Below are 22,765 nucleotides of genomic sequence, written 5' to 3'. Positions count from 1 at the left end.
GGTGCATTCCTCCTAGTCTCCATCACTCTCACAAATTATTTACTCAGCTCACCGACTCAACTCGCAGTTCTCCTCTCCTCCTCAAGCTGGATTTCATTGCATTGATGTCCTTCCTGTGATTCTTTATGGACAACCTGTAGACCTGGTTTCTTCTTCTCCTCATCTCTGGCAAAGAAGCCCCAGTGCCAGCAGTGCTCGGGGGCTGCTTGCACACAGCAGCTCCCAGGATTCGCTCTTGTGGAAGAGCATTTTGCATTTAACTCCTGGTTTAGAGCCCTGAGCAGGTAGTAGTTTTGTATGGCAATTATGCTGCTTCAGAAGGATGATAATTGGTGTAAGGATGACTTTTATTTCATAGTTTTTCACATATGCCCACGTATGTGAACTGTAGTTCTCACAGCATTTTTATTTTGCAAAACTCTGCTGGTCCTGGCTGTTTCTGTGTGTAAATCGTAGAATCACAGAATGGTTTGGGTTGGAAGGGACCTTAAAGATCATCTAGTTCCGCCTCCCCTGCCATGGGCAGGGACACCTTCCGGGAGACCAGGTTGCTCCAAGCCCCATCCAGCCTGGCCTTGAGCACTTCCAGGGATCCACAGCTTCTCCGGGCAGCCTGTGCCAGCGCCCCCGCCATGAAGAATCTCTTCCTAACACCTAATCTAAATCTACCCTCTTTTAGTGCCTTTCTTAAACACACCCTACTTTTCAGCCTGTCCTGTACTTCAGATACCTCTCCCCTTTTCTCTGTAATCACTCCAAAAGCAGGGTCACCCTCCCTGCCCCAGTGGGGTCCCGTGGAATTTTTAAGCTTTCCACTTGCAGATGCTCAGGGTACAGGTTTCTCCCTGGCCTCTAAATGTGTCACTGCTCAGAAGCTGCTGTTCTTCACCCTGTGCTGATGTTGCTGTGGGTTGTTTTGAATGTGAGGTGGTGTAACGGCTCGTTCTGGAAATGGCACAGCTGGTCAAGGGCTTTTACTGGAGAGGCTGTGAATTAGCAGGATGCAGAAACTAGAGGCTTGTGAGGATCTGGTCTGTTCCTTTCAGTGCACAAGCATGGTGGGGTTTTCAAATATTTTCTGTACAAAACAGTGATGCTTTAGTAAGATACCATCTGCATTGAGCCAGATATTTTAGCTACACCTTCAGCCAGAGAAGCCCCAGGCATCCCATCTCCCACACCCTGGGGAAGATGCTGGAGCCTGTGCTAGGGACTCCCTGCTGGTTTTGATCCCTGTGTGGAGTACCCTCTGATCTTGCGGTGATGAGTGGCACTGAAAACCTCTTGAGATGTGGTTACTTGCCACCAGCATGCTGAACACCTTGCTGACAAGGACGCTGGCTTGACTTCGGGGGTTGTTAAATGAAGGGGCTGATGCTCCTGCGCTCTTCTGGGTAGGAACACGTACCTCTTGCACATCCCTCCGTAACTCTGGACCAGGGAAACTTTCGGACTAGGGAAACTAGGGAACCATCTGATCTGTAAGCAGGCTTGGAAAGGAAATGAGTTACAGGAATAGTCTTTAAAGGAACATCAAACCAACAATTTTTCATTAGGTTGTCGGGTTTTGTTTCACTGAGTTGTAAACCTGAAGTGGCTGTCCCTCAGCAGAGTGTCTCTCCGTGCAGCATTATTCAGCTGTTTTGCAGCTGCTGCTGGCTACTGTGCCACGCTACAGCAATTTCTCTCCCTCTGTGGCCATCGTCTATCACTTCAGGTCACCACCGAGCGTGTGATTTCCAGTAATGCCGCAGCCTTACGGGAGCGCTTAATAAATAACAAGATGCAGTGGGGGCAAACGGGAGGATCACATGCGGTAGCAGCCTCATGCTCTGGCAGCGCAACTTGGCCAGATCGCTCAGATCTGGGAACTGCAGCCAACTGATCCCTTGTCACGGAGCACGTGGGTCCTCTCCAGGTTAACGTCTTGTGGCTCTCCTGTCCCCCAGCCCTGGAGGGAAACGCTGCCTTGAGCCACAGGGGGAAATGTATACAGTTGGTTAAGGCTTGCGAACGCTATGAGAGCTGCAGAGGAATAATGTGATAATGGCTGCTGCTCCTGGAAGTCTCTCTTGATGCTGCGAAGATTTTTTATTCGCATTGTGGATCCTGTGCTTATGATTAATTAGCATTAGCATCGCAGGCCAGGAAGACTTGCAAACCAGAACCTGCTGTGCTGTTGCTTCTTTCTTGTATCCTCGCTCCGGCTCAGTACCCCTCCCCTTGTGTCTCTTACCGATTGCAAACAAGTCAGGGCAGGGGGTGTTGAACCTTGACAGTCCAAAACTGTTCCAGACGGAGATGGGGAGACAAATGTGGGAACACCAGTGCAGCAGGGACTGCTGCAGCAAGGGGGTTTGCATCAAAACCAGCCAGGCTAAGCAGCACATGCTTCGTGGTGGTCAGAGAACCTGATTGTAATCTGCCTTACACCTGGTTTTCCAACAAGGTGGTTGTTACTGGGATCCCAGCTCTGATGTATTCTGATTTGAGAAGGGTTGAGAAGGAAGCCTAGATCCTTCCAGGGATCTTGCCAGGTTAGGTTTTACCTAAGACTTTTAAAACTTTCAAAGGTATGTAGCCTATGTAATCAGTCACAACACCCAGGAAAATACAGGAAGGACAGACACAAACATTTTACTTTGGGCTGTAAACAGCGCAAGTACTGCAGTGGTGTATAGGAGAGCCAGGACACGAGTCTGACCATGAACATAAGGAGAATTGGATTAATGTGTTGATCTTGGCCAACAAAGTGATTTGCCAAAGGAAACAAAGTCCTCGGGAAAGAGTAGATTTTGTTGGAAGGAAGGCTCCATTTTTAATATTAAAAGTGTTGCCCTGAAAAGATGGAGTCTGGAGCCAGATTTCAGCTGCCGTAAATTGGCAAAGCCCGGTTTGCCTTGGTGGCTCTGAGGTGACCTGCACTGCTAAGGCTGTGGGTTGCTGCCTGTGGCTGGGCTGCATCCCTTTCTTTCCCTCTTCCCAGAAAGAGGTGTCTAAACCCAAGCTTGTGATTGCATGAGCGTCTTATTTCTTCCTTTCCTGTTTGTCTGCAGGTACGTTGGTGAGCTGATATCCGATTCCGAGGCAGATGTCCGTGAAGAGGACTCCTACCTCTTCGACCTTGACAACAAGGTACTGTATCTGAAGGTGTCTAACAAGACAAACCCAAGGTCTTGCCTCTACAAAAGAGCAAAGAGAATATTTGCCTCCATCTTGACGTGCAGCACGATCTGAAAGCTTGCAAAGAGGAAGACCACGTCCTCACTGCGTTTTAATAAAAATATAGAGTGGCTGAGGTAAGGCTTATTACCAGCAGCACTGGGCCACCGCGGTCCGTGCTGCCCACACCAGTTTTGATGCCAGGTGCTCTTCTGTCAAAACCGTTCGGGGTTCCTGAGTTCAGCTGTTCCATTTTTGATGCTCAAGTGTTTATATGTAGGCTTGCAGCTGTGTTGATTGGCAGCTCTGTAATTTCTTCATAAAAAGATGAGCTGGAATACTGAAAGAAAAAAAAAACCACCACCAAACTAACAAAACCCCCTGTTCACTTACAAAGGGATCCATCAGATACCCTGGCAGGGACTTGTGGCTTGTTCTACGGGTAGTTACCCCGTGCTGCTCTTGGAGGGCTGTCTTGGAGCAGAAATCTGGCTTCGACAAGTGCAACCTAAAGCTTTTAAGCAGGGCCATCACTCCAGACTTTCCTTGGGAAAGGAGGAGAGGAGAACGGTGAGCTGAGGACTCAGAGGAGTGGGGTGGCTTCCAAGGAAGCCTGTTAAACAGTGTCTGTCTTGTTTCTGTTGTCAGCTAGTGACAAAGCAGCTTTGCTTTATTGTTTTTTTTAAAGTGACACACATTCAGCAACTGAAAAAAGGTAAGTAATGAGCCTTGCACTCGGTCTGAAAACAGCGAGGTAAAGCTGTAATTACAAAGTTGAAAAGCAGCAGGGACTTCAGCCTGGTTTGTGTGTTTATGAGCAAGAGCCCACCCGGGCCTTGCCTTGCCTTTAGGTTGGCCTCTGGCTGTCTGTCTTGAGGGAGAACCTCTGCGTTTGCTCTTACAAAGCCTTCAGTGAAGCCAGGAGGGAGACCTAAATCCAGGCATAGGCATTGTTTTTTCAGGGTATCTTCAACGTGGAACATCCCTAGAAAACCAGGCACCAGGTCATTGAGTGATGGTCAAAAGAAGCCCCTTGGGCCAGGCGGAGGGCAGGGCAGAGCCAGCCGGGTCCTGCGACCTCCTGAGGGATGGGAAATGGCTCCGGGTGTGAATCCCAAGCCTGGGACGGGCAGCCTTGGGGTCCTGGTGTGTCCTGGAGGGGTGGCCTGAATGGGCTTGCGCTGGAGTGGAAGGGTGTGGCTGGGTCATCATTTCTGCTATCCCTGTTCCTTGAGTTGTCACTCGAGTCCACATGCATGGTGAATCGTTCAGTGCACCAGGTCCTGCAGGCACATCCCATTCTAGGACTGAAAGAGGGCAAATGTCACACCGCCAAAACTTCCTGCCGTTGCTGGGTTCCCAGGACGGAGGCATAGCATAGCAGATGCTCTCTGAGCTTCCGCCGGTTGAAGGGATAGCTTTCTTGTCTCTGTACTGGAGAGCTGGGAAAACTCGTGCTATTTCTGGGAAGAAAGGTGAGGTTGAGTTTTAGCTGCTGTGGGTGCTTTCTGTTATGTTAAGCCACCCCTTTCCCCCGTGGAGGCTTATCCTCCTCGGTCCTTGCTCACACGGGTGGCCCTGCTGCACTCTGTCGAGGGGAGGCAGCGGCTGGACTGCCTCCCTGCTTGCATCCCTGCTTGCATCCCTGCTTGCATCCCTGCTGCATCCCTGCTGCATCCCTGCTGCATCCCTGCTTGCATCCCTGCTGCATCCCTGTGGCCCCTGCGGGCACAAAGGGCTTTCCTGGCCATCCTCCCTTCTCAGACACCCCAGTGCCTTCCCGCCCTTAAGGAGACTCACCTCCCCCCAGAGCAGATTCACATTTTCTCCCTTTCCTCCCTGGTTGCCACCATGTGTCCGTCAGTTCCCGATACCCTCAGAGCAAGGTGGGAAGCAGTTTGCTCTGGGACTTGTCCTCCTCAGCAGCTTCCCGGTGAGGTCACCGCCTGTGTTGGTCAAGGCACCTCTGGAGAAAAACACCTCGGCTTGCAGAGAGCACAGGTCTTCCCAGATGGTCACTGGATGTGGTAGTGGGTGATGTCCTCACCAACCACGGCTTTCCCATGGATGAAAGCAAGGGGGTGACGGGAATGACTTGAAACTAGAGCTGGTAATACTGTGTGTGATATGGGACGGTGTGGGGTGATGCCTCCCCCAGTTGTTGGGACATCTCTCCTGGGCTCCTGCACCAGTCAGGTGGTGTGATCTGGCACAGCTCATCCATTAATGATTGCAAGGTGCTTGCCCAAAAGGGAGTTTGAGCACTGCTAATGGATCCTTTTGCTTTTGGCCTCTTCGCAACTGAAATTAGCTTCTGTAATTAAAGTCTCTGCTTTGCACAGTCATTCTCTGCTGGAATAAAAAAGCCCTGAGGGGGGTTCTTTTATTTTCAAGGAAGACAAAATATTACTGCTCTCTGGGCAATCTGGAAAGGGAATTTCTGTGTTCTCACTTTCACTTTTATCTGCAAAACCCTGTGTTTTCTGGAGGCTCTGGCTTTGTGTTTCCTAGCTGTCATGTTCAATTAGAGGACAAACAAGATGCCTGCTCCCCTAACCAGTAGCTTTTACCCGTAAGGTGTCTGTCTGCAGCAAACATCCATCCTGCTACGCCAAACCGGTGCTTTAGCAGGGCAGGGCTGGGGGATAGCTGGTGTCCAGCCAGTGTCAGGGCATTTTAAAAGGTCTTTGGGCTTGTGGGGGCAGAGTGTCTTGCAGAAAACTCTTATTTTTAGGATACTGTTGAATATAAACGTGTGTGTGTGTTGAGTCCCTTCAGACCCACAGTGGGTGTCCTGCCCTGGTTGTTCTTGAAGCTTCCCAGAGTTATTAGCGGAACGACCAGTAGTTTGATCATTTGTTTTATTTAAACAAGTAGCCGGGATAGTACTAAACCCAACCTCATCTAATGAAAGATGCCACGTTTCTCCCCTAGGATGGAGAGGTGTACTGCATAGATGCCCGTTTCTATGGCAACATCAGCCGCTTTATAAACCACCTCTGTGAGCCAAACCTCATCCCAGTGCGAGTCTTCATGTCGCATCAGGACCTCCGCTTTCCCAGGATTGCCTTCTTCAGCACCAGGCATATAGAAGCTGGAGAAGAAATCGGGTAGGTGGTGTCCCCAGGGGCCGCCGCTGCCTTGTGTGGGGAAGGACGGGGCGCAGAGTGTGAAAGCTCTGCTGCTCCTGAGCTGGTTCTCTCCATCCCTTTGCTCCCCGGGCCATGTCCCCAGGGTCCCTCGGGGATCCCACGAGCACACTCCATGCTCTGAAGCTTTGCAAAAACCCAGATGGTGGCAGCGCGGAGGGTCGCCGACCCCGGCATCTCATGACGGTGCGGGGTCCCTTTTGCTCCTCAGTGTTGCTGCTTTGCAGTGACCCCATCTCTGTCTCTCTCTTGCAGCTTTGACTATGGAGACAGGTTCTGGGACATCAAAGGCAAATACTTCAGCTGTCAGTGTGGTTCACCCAAGTGCAAACACTCGAGCTCAGCACTGGCCCAGCGGCAGGCGAGCACCTCGTCCCAGGACACGCAGGAAAATGGGCTCCCCGACACCAGCTCTGCCACAGCAGCCGGCCCCTTTTGAGGCTCCCCGCTCCACAGAGACTGACTTGTTTTAACCCTATAGATTCACATACTGTCTGAATTTCCATTTAAAGAGAAAAACAACAACAACAACAACAAAAACCACAAAAAAAACCCACACAAAAAAAACCCACTCAAGGAAAGCCAAGGGTTCGTGACACTTAGGGCTGTGCCACCGACTGTTACTTGAGGAATAAGTAAAAGCAAATCCCGCCTCCGTGATGTTGTTCTCCCCTCCCTGGTCCTGGAAAGCTGCTGGTTTTCACAGTTGCGTGTGGAGGGGTGGCTGTTGCGTTTTTTTTTTTTCCATGCAAGCTGTCCTGGCCTCCATCTCTTAATGTGCTAAGTGTTGTCAGAGCCAAGGGAGAGCCGCCCGTCCTCCGAATATTGTTAATTGAATGGATCGCACATGCCAAGTCATCTCCAGTTCACTTGTAATAAACTTTGAATACTTGATGGGACTTTCTTTCTAACAGCTGGGGGGAGCGGGGAGGGAGAGGGAGGTGCTGGCACTTGGGTTTGCTTGGCACAGCCCCAGGGCAGGTTCTGCTGGTTGGTTTTTGTTGGTTTGTTTGTTTTTTTGGTTGTTTGGTTTTTGTTTGGTTTTTTTTTTTGTTTGGGTTTTTTTTTTTTAAGTCAAGTCATGATTTTCTCCCACATCTCACAGGACATTGCGGTGGGACCTTTCCCTAGGAGCTAGAGGGCATTTCTAACAAATACCCTCCTTGTTACCAAATCCACCGGCTTTTTTCTCTTCTGAGGAGAAGAAACCCACAACCCTTACAAATCCCTTTGCTCCCTGGCCCTCTCCCGAGCCGACCAGAGACACTTCCCCTGAGACCCCGCTCCCTCCCAGGCTTTCTCCGTTACAAACCAGCTCGTCTGCGCCGCTTGGCCGTGTTACTGTCTCAGTGTTCGGTTCGTCTGTGGAAGGATTTCCCTCGCCCCATCGCAGTAGCGGTTTTAGAGAGGGAAGGTCGAAGGGGATTGTACAAGACACTAACTTCTTAAGAAAATCAGGTTTTTTTCTTTTTTAAAAAAAATAAAATGAATGAGATATATATTATAGAGAACCTCGACTCACGTCTGCCGGCTGGGGCGAACAGACAGGACGTGTCACGGCAAGAAGATCCTAAGATGCTACCAGCTCGTCTGTTCCCATCACTTTTCTCAATGCTGGGCACCTTCGATTAATTTTTAAGCCACATGCTATGAGGTTTCAATAAACTGTTTTATTTTTTACCATTAACTGAAACATTGGGGACTAGCATTAAAAAGAATAATAAAAAGAAAACCACAAAAAACCAAAAAAAAAAAACAAAAAACAAAACGACAACAAAAAGAAACCACAAAACAAAAACGGTGCTGATTCTGGTGTGATTTTTGCTCACCACGTGAATATAAACTTATCAATTGTATAAAAAGAACAAAGTGATTTTAGTATAAAAATGCAGGAAAAAAACAAAACTTTTTTTAAATTGTTAGTATTGTAGTGTGAATAAATTTGCCATCACCTTTTGTGTGGTGGCTGGGCAGGTCATTATCTTAATTTTTTTTTTTTTTGCATATACCTTTAAATACTGTAATTAGTGCAGTAACAGTTTTTTTTGTTCATCTCTTCTAGAACATTCATAAAGCCGTCATGTTTATTATTATTATTTTTTTCTGTTAATGTTTTTGACAGTTTTAAAGGAGCAGTCTTTTGGCTCTGATCATTTTCTTGTTCTGTTTTCAATGAAATCAATAAAAAAAGAAAAAAAAAAAGTGCTTTAAAAGGAGTTTGGCCTCTTTGTCTGCCTGCGGCGATGGGGCTGAGCTGGTGGGGATGGCACCTCTGGCCGGGTGTGAGCTTCTCATCCTTGGGTGCAAAAGGAAGACGAAGAAAACAAAAAAACCCAAAAGCCAAAAGAACCCTGCATACTTTCAAGCAAGAAAAAAGAAGCGTGACTGTCTGCTTTTTATTTTGTGGGATTTGGTGTTTGGTTTTTAAATTCTGTATAATCCTTCGGTCGAAGTTGTCCTGTTTGGGAGCCTGGGCTCTGGCTGGGGCTGGGCAGTGCTGGTACCCACCGGCCATGCAGGGCGCGGAGGGACCCATCATGCCTCCCCATCACCTGCATGGAGGCAATTAAATAAAATTAAATGAAAAAGCCCAAGGAAAGGGGCAAGGGGGAGAATCTCCTACTCGCCAGCAAACCCTGTTTCCTGGCACAGGGAGGAACTGTGGGCCTCCACGGGTTTGTGGCCAGGGCAGGGGCTGGGTTTGGGGGGTGCTGTGGGGTGCATGTCCTGGGGGAGCAGAGCTGGGGGGTCCCCAGGGTGCCAGGTGCGGGTGGGGGCAGCCGGGGCTGCGTGACTAAGCACAACCACCGCGCGCCCTCGCCGTCAACCTGAGAATAAGCGACTGAGTCACTGCCAGTCGATAGCTCATAAAAATATTCATAAACAGCAGGAAAAGCCCGGCCCGATGCCAGCCGGGAATGGCAGGCATGGGCAGGGCTTCAGCTGTAGCCTCACACGCTTGCCCACCTCTCACCCCACCTGGCAGGAGCCTTCATCACCTGCAGAGCCCCGGGGATGCCCTCAGCATCCTCACTGACGGGCGGGTGGCTTGCAGGCAGCTGGTCAGTAAAACGCGGAGTCTGCAGGTTGCGTTGGGTCGATGAGAAATGAGTTTTTTCTGCTGGAATTGCTAAAGGTGCCGTTAGGAACAGCCAGAGCTGGTGGGGAACGCGAGCAGAGCCCTTGAAGACATCCATGTGCCCTCACACCTTGAGACCATTTAACTCTGGGCTAACGCTAATTATAACCATACATTCCAATATTGTATAATTAAACACTATAATGAAAATAATATGCTTTAATTGGAGGTGAGAAGTGGAAAAACCCCCAGAGAAATGGAATCTCTGAACATAACTTTCTCGACATCAATTGTTTGCCTGGGGTTGAGGGTGGGCAGCACACGTGCTCCTGGGGGTCACACGCTGGTGGTCCTGAGCGCAGAGGGGATTCGTACCCGGCGGAGACGGGAGGAGGTGGAACCCTGCCGGCTGGCACACAGCCACAGGTAACACCAGCACCGCCGGGTGTTGCCTTTGCTTTTCGGTGCAAAGAACTGTGAATTAAAAACACCCCTTCCACGCCCCACCACATCCCGGCAGGTAAGGGGGAGGTGGAGAGGGGCTGCCTGGTCTGACATCACGGTGCTGAGCAGGGGGCTCTGGGGCTGGGGTGCGCAGGTGAAGCTGCCTCAGCCGCTCTGCTGGCCCCATGCAACTGGGGCAGGGGCTCGTTGAGATGCTTCGTTTCAAAGGATGCAACAGTTTCAGCATTCACATTTCCCCCAAGCTAAGCTGCTCTGTCCCCAGTTGATGGCTCCTTCCGAGCTGTAGGTGCCAAGCCTCTGCTGCGTGCACCCCAGGCCACCCGAGGAGGTGCCAGGAGCTCTGATTTTGCTTTTGTTTGAGAGAAATTTATTTTCTTTTAATGCGGGGAGAGCATCTGCCCCAGGCTTTGCTCTTGAGCAGCTGGTAGACGCTTGGCACATGGCAGTTACCAGCACGGGAGGATTTTCTTTTCCTTTTCAGCTGCCTTGCACGGGGCCAGGAGCCTCCCCTCGCCTCTGCTGAGGATGCAAAGGAGCCCTCCGTCACTCTTCGGCCTTTTCCAGGGAATTTCACTGCTTGGCACGTGATACTTTGGGCTGGCCCCATGGTCAAGTAACTATCCTAGGGAGCAGGACCAGGGCTGGATGCTGCATTTGGGTGCCGAGCTCAGGCAGGGCGTGGGGCTGAGCTGTGGGGGGATTTTGTGCATCCCACAGCATCCCACCCCCACCCATGTGGCTGGAAGGAGGGTAACAGGGCGAAAGCCCTAATTTCACAGAGCTAGAGGAGACACTGTTCTCCTTCCATCCCTGCTCTCCCCTTCTTTCTCCCACTGGATCCTCCCAGTGAAGCTGGGGACCCCCAGACCAAGGGGGGTGCACAGTGGGTCTGCACAGAGCTGGGTCCTGTGGGACAGGGTGTGATGGCCCCTCCTGGGGGGCTGCACCACACTCACGACTCAAGGCACGTGGCAGGCATGTGTGGATCCACGACAGGAGCAGTGCCGGGCAGTTCAGGGTGCCTTGTTGGGGTCCAGGCTGTGGCGCTGGGTCGGGCTCCTTCCTGCACACCTCCCCCCTGCACCCACTCCCAGTGGGCATCGCCCCCCCTGTAGCTATAGGGGAGCATCGTGCAGAGGCCAGTCACCTGCTCTGGGGCCAGCAGATGAGACGAGGATGGATCAAATCCAGCTGCATGGGATCACCCGGCACTGACCCACGCGAACCCTCTGCACACCGAGCAGGTCATGGAGTGGGTGAGCTCGTGCGGGCTCGTCTCTCGGGGGGCTGCTGGGCACGGTGGGGTGTCAGAGGCACCCGAAAGGCAGCATCCATTGCCCTGCAGCTGAACTGGGCCAGCGAAGCCATAAAATTACCCTGAAATAATGAAGCTGATCTGGCTTCTCCTCTTTATAGACATCATCTCTCCCTTCCTCCCGCAGCTATAATCTCCCTTGCGATGAACCGGGAGCGATGGCTATCCTGCAGCCTGGGAGCAGCAGCTAAGAGTTATAAAATCTTTATAAACGTACAGTCTCACCCCACATCTTATTCCTGAGTCTTTGCCAGAGCTGGAAGAAATATTAGTTTATCTCACTGATAGCACAGAATATTCCCCCGTCTGCTGAAAGAGCTCCCTTATCACCATTTTAATTTCCTTTCTGGTGCTACAGGGTGGCATGAAAAGCCACAGGTGCTATCGCTGTTGGCAGGGAAAGGCCTCGATGTCCTGGCCGCTGGCTAGGAGAGCCTCGCGCCAGGCTCAGGGTCAAGTGTAAAGTCTGCAGACGGGATGGGAGTGATGAAGTAGGTGAGGGCGAGGTGCTGGTGCTCTGGGAGGTCAGACTCAGCCCCCCCCATCCCCTCCTCAGGTATTAGCAACGATCTACTAAATGCCCAGGAAAAGCAAATATTGCTTAATGCGGGCTGCGAGCAGGGGCGCAATGCTGCCATTGAAGTTGGGAGGGGGAGGTTGAACAAGGACAGCCCCGCACATGAGTTTTCCTGCTCAACTCTGCCTTTTAATTTCTGTTTAACCAATGTGAGAGTCATTAAAGAGGGCTGGACACCCAACGGCTACATCGAGCTGCTGCTGGGGCTCCCACTGTGCTGGTGGCGCTGGACGGAGCACACCGGGGGGCGATGCCTTGCGGGAGGTACCTGCGTGCTGTGGAAGGTGGCAGTGCCCAGGTGGGGAACGGCACCGCAGTGCCAAGAGAAACCAAAGTCCCCGGCTCCGTGCCAAGGAGCTGGGTGCCCAGGAGCGCACAGTGCAGCCTGCTGCTCCTGCGCAGGATGTGGCTCAGCCCACTGAGACCCAGCCCCAGTGACCGAGGGCTTCATCCCCAGCCTGGTGAGCCTCGCCTCTCACCAGCCCCTTGGGTTACCTCTGCTCTTACTGCAGCATCAAGGGGACCTCAGCAACCTCTGCAGCAAGGAAATGTCCCCGTGCCCGGGCACTTTGTATTTATAATGAATGGATGCTCCCCAGCCCTGCTGGGATGGGTGGGGAAGTGGAAGGAAGGAAACCCAGGCAATGAGTGTCCCGACAGCGTTACACCCTGAGCAGCATGTGCTCAGCACTAGCGTAAGGAGCCCCAAACTGTTGGGGTTTGTTAAACAGCTGTTTGCCATCCTCTCTTTTGGAAGCCTGAAAGGTTTGCAGGTACCTAAGACAAAGGCCCTCGCCCTTCTGGGACCAGGGGGTTTATGCCCCAGGGCTGTTAATGCTCTTACTGAGCCATCACAGCCTGATGTTTGGCTGGAATGAAATTCATCATGACAGCAAAATTCCCCAGCTGACCTGGTAGGAGCAGGGCATTGGGACAGTAAGCCAAGACTTTGTTTAAATACTTGGAGCTCTGCTATCTGACAAGAATGACAAGAGATTACATTAGGAAAAGGGCTGGCTATTTTAAGAGGGATCTGTTTGCCAAATTCCCTGGCGGCAAAAGTCTTTAATAGGGCTGCAGGAATAGAAAGCGTCGGACACATATGGATCCTACGCGCCCAGTGAACCACTGAGGGTGGGTTTGCAAAAGGCATAAAATGCCTCGAAGCCCAGGCAGAGCCGAGCGCGTTTTGGGCTGAGTTAATTTTAAGAAGGTGACTGTGGGAGCAGGGCAGGGACAGGGAGCTGTGGGGACATGGAAGGATCAAAGCTGCATTTTGCATTTGGGATGTTTGTTTCCTCCCCAGGGAAAGGGGTGACAAGGTAAGTGTTACCAGCTCATCCTCTTTACAGATAAATTAGTTCCCACCCCATCGCCCTGGCTGCCCTTCCAGGGAATGCTTTAAAGCACCAGTGCTGGGGACCTGTGTGGTGATGCCTGACCTGGGCCTTGCTGTGTGAGCAGGGGGTCAGTGGGGTGTTCTGTAGCTGAATAAGTTGGAGCAGAAGTAAGATGAGCATTTGTGGTGTTGATGAGGGGGAAAATATACAGTTTTTTGGGCTAGAAGTTCTCTCTGCTGGGGTGTTGCTTACTGCATCATGCTAATCCCTTGAGAGCCCAGCAAGGTGGGTGTCTGGAGCCCACCGTATTAAGGGTGTAAAGCACCTGATTGTTAACGGCTTCCTCTCCTCTGAAGGAGCCTCTGTCTGTGTTTTCAGAATGAGGTTGATTTAAATGGTGATGTGTTTGCCTATGATGTGTAATAAGCTAAAAAAAAAAAAAAATCAGCAATCCTTGTTCAAGAAGCAGAACAACATGCAAGAAATCACTGATGTTTTAATTCCTTCTTTCAGAAAATATAGTGGCAATGAAGTAACGGTGATGGGTAAATCATAAGTCTTCTGCATGGCTCACTTGTACTAGTTAAAGTATAAAGCCTCACTGGTGCAGGGCTCAGGATGGGCAGAAAATATTCCACCTGAGCAACAGCAATTAGTGCACTTGGCTTTGTCTTTGCTGTGCTCTGTAAATATAATTCTGAACAGCAAATAAGCAGATAAGCTTTACCCAGACATAATAAGACGAATATCCTTTTCTTCTGCCTCTGCTGGGAAGAGAATTTCTTTCTAGTTGTGCAGCTGTTGGAGAAAAATAGCTGGAATAAATTGCTTGGGAATTTGTGAACAGCAAACACGGCCCGCAACATTAGTGAAATGACTGTATAAATGAGTCAAAAAGGATTGGGGGGAGTATTCTCATTTATATCATGAATATCCCTTTGACACAGACTTCAGCTGAAAGAAGTTCAGAAACTTCTGTGGCACGAAAGCATTTTGTTCTGCTGATGATTGTCTGCATTATCCCTCCTGCTGCGGCAGGGACCTGCTTTTCTGCCCATGGTGCAAAACTCCAGGAGCAGCCGCAGCTCTTCTGGGGAGAGTGGGTTGAGTTGGGTACCCAGCGGGATGCTGGAGCTGTGCACCTTGGGGTGGAGAAAGAGCAGGAGTTGATGACTCAGTGGGCAGATACATGATGCTCAGCATCAGCACCCTGTGCCTGCACAGGAGCAGGGCAGTGCCAATCGGCGGGTTTTAAATGGGAGGCAAAAATGAATTCAGGCAACTGTGTGCTGATGCGCTTTTGCCGAAGCTATCCCTGCATTTCATTTGGGTATAAAGCCTCTTCCTGAAAGCAAACGTGGCTAAATTGCTCGGCTCTGAGCCACGAATGTGTCCTGCTCTGCCCCAGGGCTGGTTGCATTTGGAAGTGGATGAGCAAAATAGCTGGAATAAATTGCTTGGGAATTTGTGAACAGCAAACACGGCCCGCAACATTAGTGAAATGACTGTATAAATGAGTCAAAAAGGATTGGGGAGAGTATTCTCATTTATATCATGAATATCCCTTTGACACAGACTTCAGCTGGAAGAAGTTCAGAAACTTCTGTGGCACGAAAGCATTTGCCTCTTACTCACCCCAGGTGAAGGCTTTGTATGTTTGAAGTAGTGGCACAGATCCTCCTCCCCATCCCTCTCCACAGTGCATCTTCTCAGTAGCTGGAAGATCTCCCTTTGCCTCAGTTTCCCATCAATAAATTGGGAATACAACTTCCCTGTGGGTTGGGCGGTCCTTTGTGCTCCTGATTTGCCTACGGATGATTGAAAACCTCACCCCGAGTCATTAACAACTAATTCTGAGCTGGGTCCTGCACGTGCTGGTGGGAGGAAACCCTCCAGCTCTCGTATGAAGGCAAACAGAGTAGAAAGCCAGGGATTTGGGGCCAAACTTGCAAAGGCACAGGGGAACATAGAGTCTGGTATAATATCTAGTTTGGTGTATATTTAATATCTGGTCTGGTATAAAATCTGTTTTTTAAGAGGACCAAGCTGCTTCTCTAAAACTAGCCTGGAAAACACACTCAATTGTTTGGGCAGATATATATTTTTAGTTAATTTTCGTTGCTATGAAAGAACTATTGTAAATTTAACTGATTGTAGAGAAGGGAAAAGAATGCCCCGTGACCCGCAGACTTCCCAGCCTTGTCTCTCCATGCGATGTGTCTGCGGGTCAAGGTGGTGTTCGACCCACAGGCTGGGTGTGCTGTGAGTTCGGTGGTCTGGCTGCCGAATGTGTGTATCTCGGTGCTAATTAGCAGCCTCCCATGCTGCGGTGCTGAGCATCTTCAAGGATGGAGACCTCCAGTGTGGCTCTCCAGCTTCTCCTGTAGTAGGAGGCTGTTGCAGGCAAGCCATCTCCCCCCATACGGTTGCCACGGCTCTTCAAATGGTTTCTCTGCCCGAAAATTCAGCTTTATGCAGACTGACCCATCTCACAGGGTTATTTCTATGTGCCTGGGAGGTGAGTGTCCCAGGAGCTGCTTGCTGGTGTGGCAGCTGGGTTGCTTGGGAAAGCACTTGCCAGACCCTCTGCTGTGGTGTGAAGATGCTGTTTGCTGCCTCTGCATTTGTCCTGACCAGATGTGGAAACCTCCCCGTGGGTAGAAATGCCCATTGTTTTGGATGGTGCCTGGATCTCAGGCTCTACTAGCCTATGAAAAATCAGGTTTTTTTCCAGTTATTTGCAATGTCTCCATAAATCTTCATAAATTGTGTGCAGAAAAGAAGTCAGACAAGGGATGCATGGCTTGGTTGCGCACAGGGTTCCCTGGTCTTCCAGCATGGTGAAGACGATGCGGCTGCCCAGGGCTCAGCTCTTGGTGCTGAGCCCTCCTTGCAGCCGTGCTGTCTGTGTGATCCCGGTGGCATCGCTGCCCCAGGGACCCGGGCTGAAGGAAGCTCTTGTCTGCGGTGCACGGCTCCTGCTGGTGCTGGGCAGAGGATGGGGACAGGGAAGGGGCTGCTGGCAGCTGCTGCCTCCCTGAGCCGTGGGGGAGGCAATCGGCCAGACCTGAAATGTTACATTTCTCTGGAACAACAGTTTTGCTGCATATTGGATTCTGTTAAAGGAATTCAATTTAGAAAACATTATGCCAGGGAGAGGAGGAGAAGGGCAAAACATTATGGCTAAATAATTTCAATTAACCATTCCAGGCCTTTCTTGTTAATTCAGTTGAAATAAGTGCTGCCTGGTCTACAGATCTGCAGAGCAGAGATCCTCGCGCAGCACCAGCGACTGCAACTTTGATGATGCCCATGATTACCTCTTCCAGCCAAGGGCTGGACCTAAGGACATGCTTGTTTGATGTTATTGAGCCCTATTTCTTGAAGCAAAACAGAGAAAGAAAAATCTGGACGGTGAAATAGAACTCGGGTACCTTTATGCAGGCAGTCCTTGCTGCCACTTAACTTGGCACACATGACAATTTCCAAGCTAATTCTTAAATCAGTGTAAACATCAAAGTACTGCCTAGAACTAGGCAAATTATCTAACTCAATTCTGCTTTGAAAAACAACCCAGATCCAAATGTGAAGCTTTACCAGAAGTCTTTGGCAATCAACCATGCATTTGAAAGCTAGCAGATATTCATGCTAGAGAGCTAAATTCACTGTTCAGGTTATTGATTATTCATTGACCTTTTAAGTAGTTGCCCTTGGTATTAAGACACCAACAAGTGTTGGGCTGTTTGCCTTACCCAGCTGTATTTCATCAGGCCAGTTCCCAGATTTGGATGACAGAAATATTTACTCATGCTTGGTAAATCCTGGGATTTTACCTCAAAATCAAAGGAAGCTCAACCACCTGGAGGTTTGGGAAGTGCTTTAAAGCCCTGACCAACCTGTCTGGGCTTTATCTTCAACATATCTCTGCCAACTCTGACTTCTGCAGGGAAGCATCTTCCCTGGGCTTCCTAGCCAACCCTTCAGTCTCCTTCTCTGACAGCTTAAAAAATGAGAATGAAAAGTTGAAAATAGTGTGCTTTTTCCCCAAATGTTTACATGCCTCCCCTATCCACTTCTCTAAATGTCTTCCCTCTGGCTGTTTTCCTTTTCTGTTGGAAGTCTTAATTTTTATTACAAATTCTTTGGGGCAAAGACCACGTGGCTGTGTAAGTTCTTGAACTATGTGGTTTCTTAACCTCCGAGATGCAGTGTAAACTCAGGTCTTTCAGTGCCTTTTATTTCTGGCATCATGGAAAATGCTGGCTTTCTGCTTGGTCTCCTCAATCTGTTGTCTTTCTACTCTTTTTCCATCTTTCTGTACTTTCATTCTTTAACTTGATACTTGTTTCACACCTGTCCCCGCTGAGGCTTTCTCCCACATCTGGTTATGTAGGGGGAAACAAAAAAAGCTTTTATTTTCCTCTTAGCAGGAAAAGCAGTTCCCACACAGGGTGACCTGACCTGGTGCTGCTCAGACTCTGCTGGGGCTCAGTGTTGAAGGACAAACTGTTGCTACTGTTCTGCAAAACAAAAAGGATCAACATGTGCCATTAGCTGTCGGGATTTTGCTTTTCTGACCCCCCCAGCTCCTGCCACCTGCCCCATGCTGATGCGTGAGGTTACCCAGAAGATGGGTTTCTTCATGGGCTGTACGGAGTTGGCTGGTTTTTATTTCTTCTTTTAAAAGTAGCAGAGCTCTTGATGTTGGTTCATGCATCTTAGCTCTGCTGGAGAGATGCAGGCCTGGAAGCTGTCAAGGGGGCTCTTTTATGAGCACTTTAAAGAAAAAAAAAAAAAAAAAAGCTGGTGCCTGAAGAGTAGATAGGACTAATGAAGCTGTTTTATCTTTGCCATTTGTATGTATACAGGGTGGGGGTAAGGGGAATCCTACGGAGTGTAGCAAATACATGTAGGGCAAAGCAGTTAATAGGATGAAAATGAAATCAATAGCCAAGACTTAATTAAGAAGCTGTTTTTATTCATGTCCCAGGAGAAAGGCCCCCCAGATCAGAGATGCCAAACACTTGCTGGATTGCAGTCTTGCACAGGCTGCGTCCTGCAGGCCACTGACAACCCAGCAGCCTTATGAAATGTTATTTTCAGCTGTGTTGGTAACAAGAGAAGGCGGCAACGAGGGGGAAAATGAGGATGCAGTCTAATGGTCCTCCAGCTTTGGTAGCTGCTGCTCAGAGTTGCACAGATGCTTGGGGTTAGTCTGTGCGACCCCCAAACCCCTGTACATGGATTTTTGCAGGTTTTGCGCAGGGAGAGGATCACCTTCTGAGGGGAAGGTTTACAGGGCTCCCAGGTGGGATGAGGAGGGAACACCAAGAGTGCCTAGCACTCTCTTGGAAAGCATTGAGCTCTTCTGCTTTTATGCTGCTTTCAAAGCAAAATGAGCCTGATGTGTTTATTTCTCAGTGAAGTGAAAAATGCAGCTGTTCCCAAGAACTAATCCTTTATTAAACAGTCTGAAATAGGAACAGTAAAGAGCTCAGTATTTTCTAAACGGTGAACAGGGCTGCTCAGTTATTGGGTGTTATCAAATGTTTTAGGACTAAAGCAAGTAACCGATTTCTGATGGAAATACTGATTATTTTTTTTTTTGTCCTGGTTAAGTATAAAATGAATGAGGTGTTTGGAAAGATTGGAAAATGGGTCAGTGAAGGCCACACCTGGCAGTGCGGGCATGGTGCTGGATCTGGTGTTTGCAGGCTGACTTGGCAGGGGAGACTGGTGGAGCTGGGAATAAACGGAAGAGAAGAGCAAAACCTATGTAACTATGCTGTGTGCCTGTTCCTCCACCTTGGCAGGGAGGAAAGACCTCAAAGTGGGTATAATAGTCATGCTCCTTTCAGATTTTCTCTTCCCAGATAGTGTAAATCAGTCGTGGCGAGGCTTGCTGATTTCTGTGACTTGTTTCACTTGTAACCTTTCCCCCATCCATGGCTGCTGCTGCCGTTATCTTAGCAGAAAGCCAGGCTTTATTAACATGCCTCCAGGCTCTCCTTGCTTTAGAGAAACATCTTTTCTACAAGGTGTGCTGTTCCTCTGCATGTTTTTTGGATAGAAGTATCAATCTCTGTGGCTATGGCTGCCTGTTCAAGTGATGTGGTCCACTCCTCCTCCACAGACAGGGCTGCCCCTGCTGTGTACAGGATGGTGGCTCAGTGGGGCTCATCTGGGCTGTTGTCCCTTCCCACCCTTGCTTCTCACAATGGCTAGGGGGCTATTTGTAGCAGAGAGTGGTCCTGGCAGCTTTGTGAGCACAAGGATGTACCATTCCTCACTGTTCCCACTTAGCTCAGGTCACAAAAACAGGTGGTCACCTTGTCAGGGATGCTTCAAAGCCACTGCCATGACCTTGCTGCCCGTACAGCAGGTACCACCAACCTTGCTTAGCTCCAATACCCAACAAGTCCTGCTCCTACACAAGCTCTGATCACTCTTAACTCTGTCCTTATTGCTCAAAAGCATGAAAAGCTCAGTGCACTGCATGCCAAGCCCTTCTGATTCTTGGTCCTGGGGGTCTTGGCTTTCAGCCCTCATTGGGCTGCTCTGCAGCTTCAAGTAAGTGACCCCAAAATGGGGAGGCAGGGTGGCAATGGTGCTGGGAGCTGAGCCGACCACCCTGCTCCCTGGCATTAATGCACATTTCTATTCCACCTGGGTGATGATCCCTCTAATTTTCACTTTCCAGGAGATGATGTCAAGTGGATACTGAATGCCCCGTTCACTGGCAGAGGAACTTGTCCCTCCCCTGAATGCTTGTGAGCTGTAATTACTATGTTTAACTTGTAGAGATGCCAGTACTTAAGACGCTAGCTGTACATTTGTGTTTTGCCAAGGAGTAACTTGAATAGCGGAGACCGTCATTTGAGAGGAACAGGGGGACTCACCCCTTCTTGGGGAGGGTGAAGAGCCATCACATTTCTGTGCTCATGGAAAACTGACCTGGGGAGAGGAGCAGTCGTGATTGCATCTAACGGTCCTGGATTGGTTAACTGAAGAAAGATTTAGAAGCATTTGATCTGATGATCACACGGGCTGCTTAGATGCTAAAGAAAACATCAAAGAGCTGGCTGTGGAAGGCAGTCTGCTCCTGCGGGATGGCCTCTGTCCACCCAGCCCGCCTCCCTCAGCTGGGCGTTGGGTACCGCTTGTCCCTGAGTTGTGCAGTTTTCTTTCTTCATGGAAGGTCCAAGTCCTGCAGCAGATTGAGATGAGGTAACTTCCAAGGGGAGACAGGCTGTGGGATTTGGATTTTTTTTGGTTCAGATTATGAAAGATTTTTCATTATTTTAAGACCATGGACAATTTCTCCTATCACAGAAAACCAAGTGAAGGCACAGGAGTGTTGTCTTTTTAGGAATAATACAACCACAGGTTTGAATATTTTTTTTTAAAATACATGTGACTTCCCTTTGGATTCCCACAGGTTTTCTTAATGACATCAGTTTGTGTCTTGCAAAAAACTTCAACTGCATTCAGGTGAAAAAAGACCTGGAGCTCCTCATTAGTCTAACCGGTAAGCTCCTGGGGAGGGAAGCAACCGTTAGCATTTGAGGGGCTGTTGTCACCTCTGGGCACTATGTTGTGTGTTGATGATGGGATGTCAACTTCTGGACTGTCCCAGACTGGAAACAGCAGATGTGACCCCTGTGCAAGTTGGACGGTGCCATTCTCTGTGTCTTTGGTGTCACTGCCACCTTTGGGAACTACAGCACCATCAGCAGGTGTGTCCCACCATGCCTGCCATTGCTCTTAGAGGTGGAAAACATGTTGCAGTAAGTGCTCGCTTCATCAGGAACTGGGTACCTGTTGCTAAGTGCTTCTGAGAATCCCACTGGGCTATAAAGACTTTCTGAAACTTTGCCTTAAAGTAATTTTTTTAAATGGAAATGCTTTAGAGTGTGCTTGTTTTTCACAAGCTGGTGATAGGTTTAGTGCTTGTGAAAAGCTGCCTGATACCTTCAAGGCTCCTCTTCTGACCACTGGGCTCCACTTGCTGCTGAAACTCAGAAAAGAACATGAGCCTCCTGGTCCTACCTCTGTGTGGCTTTTTTTTATTGAGAATTTTTAACCCTTGTCCTTGCCAGTTCTTGTGATGTGAACTTGTTAGAAGAGGTCTCTTCCTCTGATTTCCCACTTTCTGGCATTGCTGGGCCTCTTCTGCAGCACGACTCTCTGGAGAGCTTGCTCAGCTTTGCCACATGCAGGTAGTTTCTCTTGCTGATGGGTCAGCCTGTGGGGTTTGGGCACACGTGGCTGTATGCAGCGAGGGTTTGAGATATGAGCTCTTCAGCCATCTGACTTTCCTGGCGATAAATATTTGGTTGTGGCATGTGCTCTGTTTGCTGATTAAAATTATTTTCTCAGTAATAGAAGCTCTCAGTGTCTCCTCTAATGTGAGGAGGAATAATTAAGTCCTCTCAGTAATCCAAATAAATAATGCCTTTGGAGAGTCCTGAGTGCATCATAAATCATCAGAGTTGTGTTCCTAAGATGCCACCTCCTTGTGTCCTGATGCTGAATGATTACAGCAGGGTTTTATCATGTGTTCTATACAGATCACCCGCTGGCCCCTAATGCCACCTGTAATGTCACTGCCTGAAGAACCAGTTGATGCTGTGGCGTCCCTGATGCCTGGTTGTGACCTGTTACCATTTTATGTAACCCCTTTATAACGGGAATGAAGCAACCTGGGACTTTTGGCACTCTCTTGTCTAAATAGCCCTGCTGTGGAAGGAAATGCTGCCATCCCTCCACCTGTACTGAGGTGGAAGTGTCCAAAACCTGGCCTGACAGAATCCAGTGCTGTGCTATAAATATATGTACACATGTGTATGTATATATGTATGGTTTTTATATATATACATGTATATCCATTTGATTTTTTTTGTTCTTGTTGTTAGAGCTTTGGAAGCCTGTACAGAGCACATGGGCACCTACCAGGTGTAAGGGAAGAGGCAAGTGCCTAAGAAAGAGATTCTCAAAGGGCAGCTGGGAGAAATACCATGAAGAAAGGTGCAGCTTTTCCAGCAGGACATAGCTATTGGACTCTGAACTGTTTCTATTGTGGTTATTCCTCGAGTTGTAAATTATATGCTCTCCAAGGTTGGCCTCAGAAGACTTTCTGGGTGGCAGGAGGCGGTGGTACCTCCTGTTGCACAGCATCCCAGCAATGAGAGCATCAGGAGCTCCTGTCAGGGTGCATCACATTGGAAGGGAAGTGCCTGATCCATGACACTTGCTGGTTGTAAGTGTGCCTTTTTCACTTGGCATTGCAAAGGCTTGGCTAGTTTCAGGCACAACCAGAGATGGGTGTATGGAGGAAAATAATTTTCTGGTGGGAACTTGAAGTCTTAGAGACTTAGGAAGGTTAGGAAGCAGCCGGGCAGGGGTTTGCAACTTTGGGCGGAGATGTTCACCTCTGCAGCAGCAAGGTGCAGAGCAGGTATCCCCGAGGAAGTGGCTTCACCCATGTGCGTATCTGTAAGCGGCTCCATAAAGAACTAGATCCTTTCCTTAAAGATTTTGGAAATGTCCAATTTTACACATGATGTCCCAGTTACCTACAGCAGGTTCCAGTGCTGGAAACCAGCATGGATGAAAATCCTCCATCCCTGCAAGAGACTGAATGGACCCGCCACAGGGCAAAGTTGCTGCTCCCCTCTT

The 22,765-nt window shown here is 49.3% G+C and overlaps 1 protein-coding gene across 20 annotated transcripts in view; it reads left to right on the top strand.

Annotated features, from left to right (window-relative positions):
• Positions 1-8,216, top strand: part of EHMT1 (euchromatic histone lysine methyltransferase 1) — a 121,611-nt gene extending 113,395 nt beyond the window's left edge. For all 20 annotated transcript variants that reach the window (XM_055799259.1, XM_055799228.1, XM_027778161.2 and 17 more), the window contains 3 exons: positions 3,057-3,135; positions 6,097-6,272; positions 6,567-8,216. In XM_055799259.1, the coding sequence (XP_055655234.1) occupies positions 3,057-3,135; positions 6,097-6,272; positions 6,567-6,750 (439 nt within the window). In that variant the 3' untranslated portion in view covers positions 6,751-8,216. The remainder of the gene's footprint in view (positions 1-3,056; positions 3,136-6,096; positions 6,273-6,566) is intronic.
• Positions 8,217-22,765: the final 14,549 nt, after the last annotated feature.

The sequence above is a fragment of the Falco peregrinus genome, chromosome 1 (assembly GCF_023634155.1).
Source record: "Falco peregrinus isolate bFalPer1 chromosome 1, bFalPer1.pri, whole genome shotgun sequence".
In the NCBI taxonomy this organism is placed as follows: domain Eukaryota; kingdom Metazoa; phylum Chordata; class Aves; order Falconiformes; family Falconidae; genus Falco; species Falco peregrinus.
The sequence above is the reverse complement of the archived record's forward strand: the minus strand, read 5'-3'. Positions and strand labels throughout refer to the sequence as shown.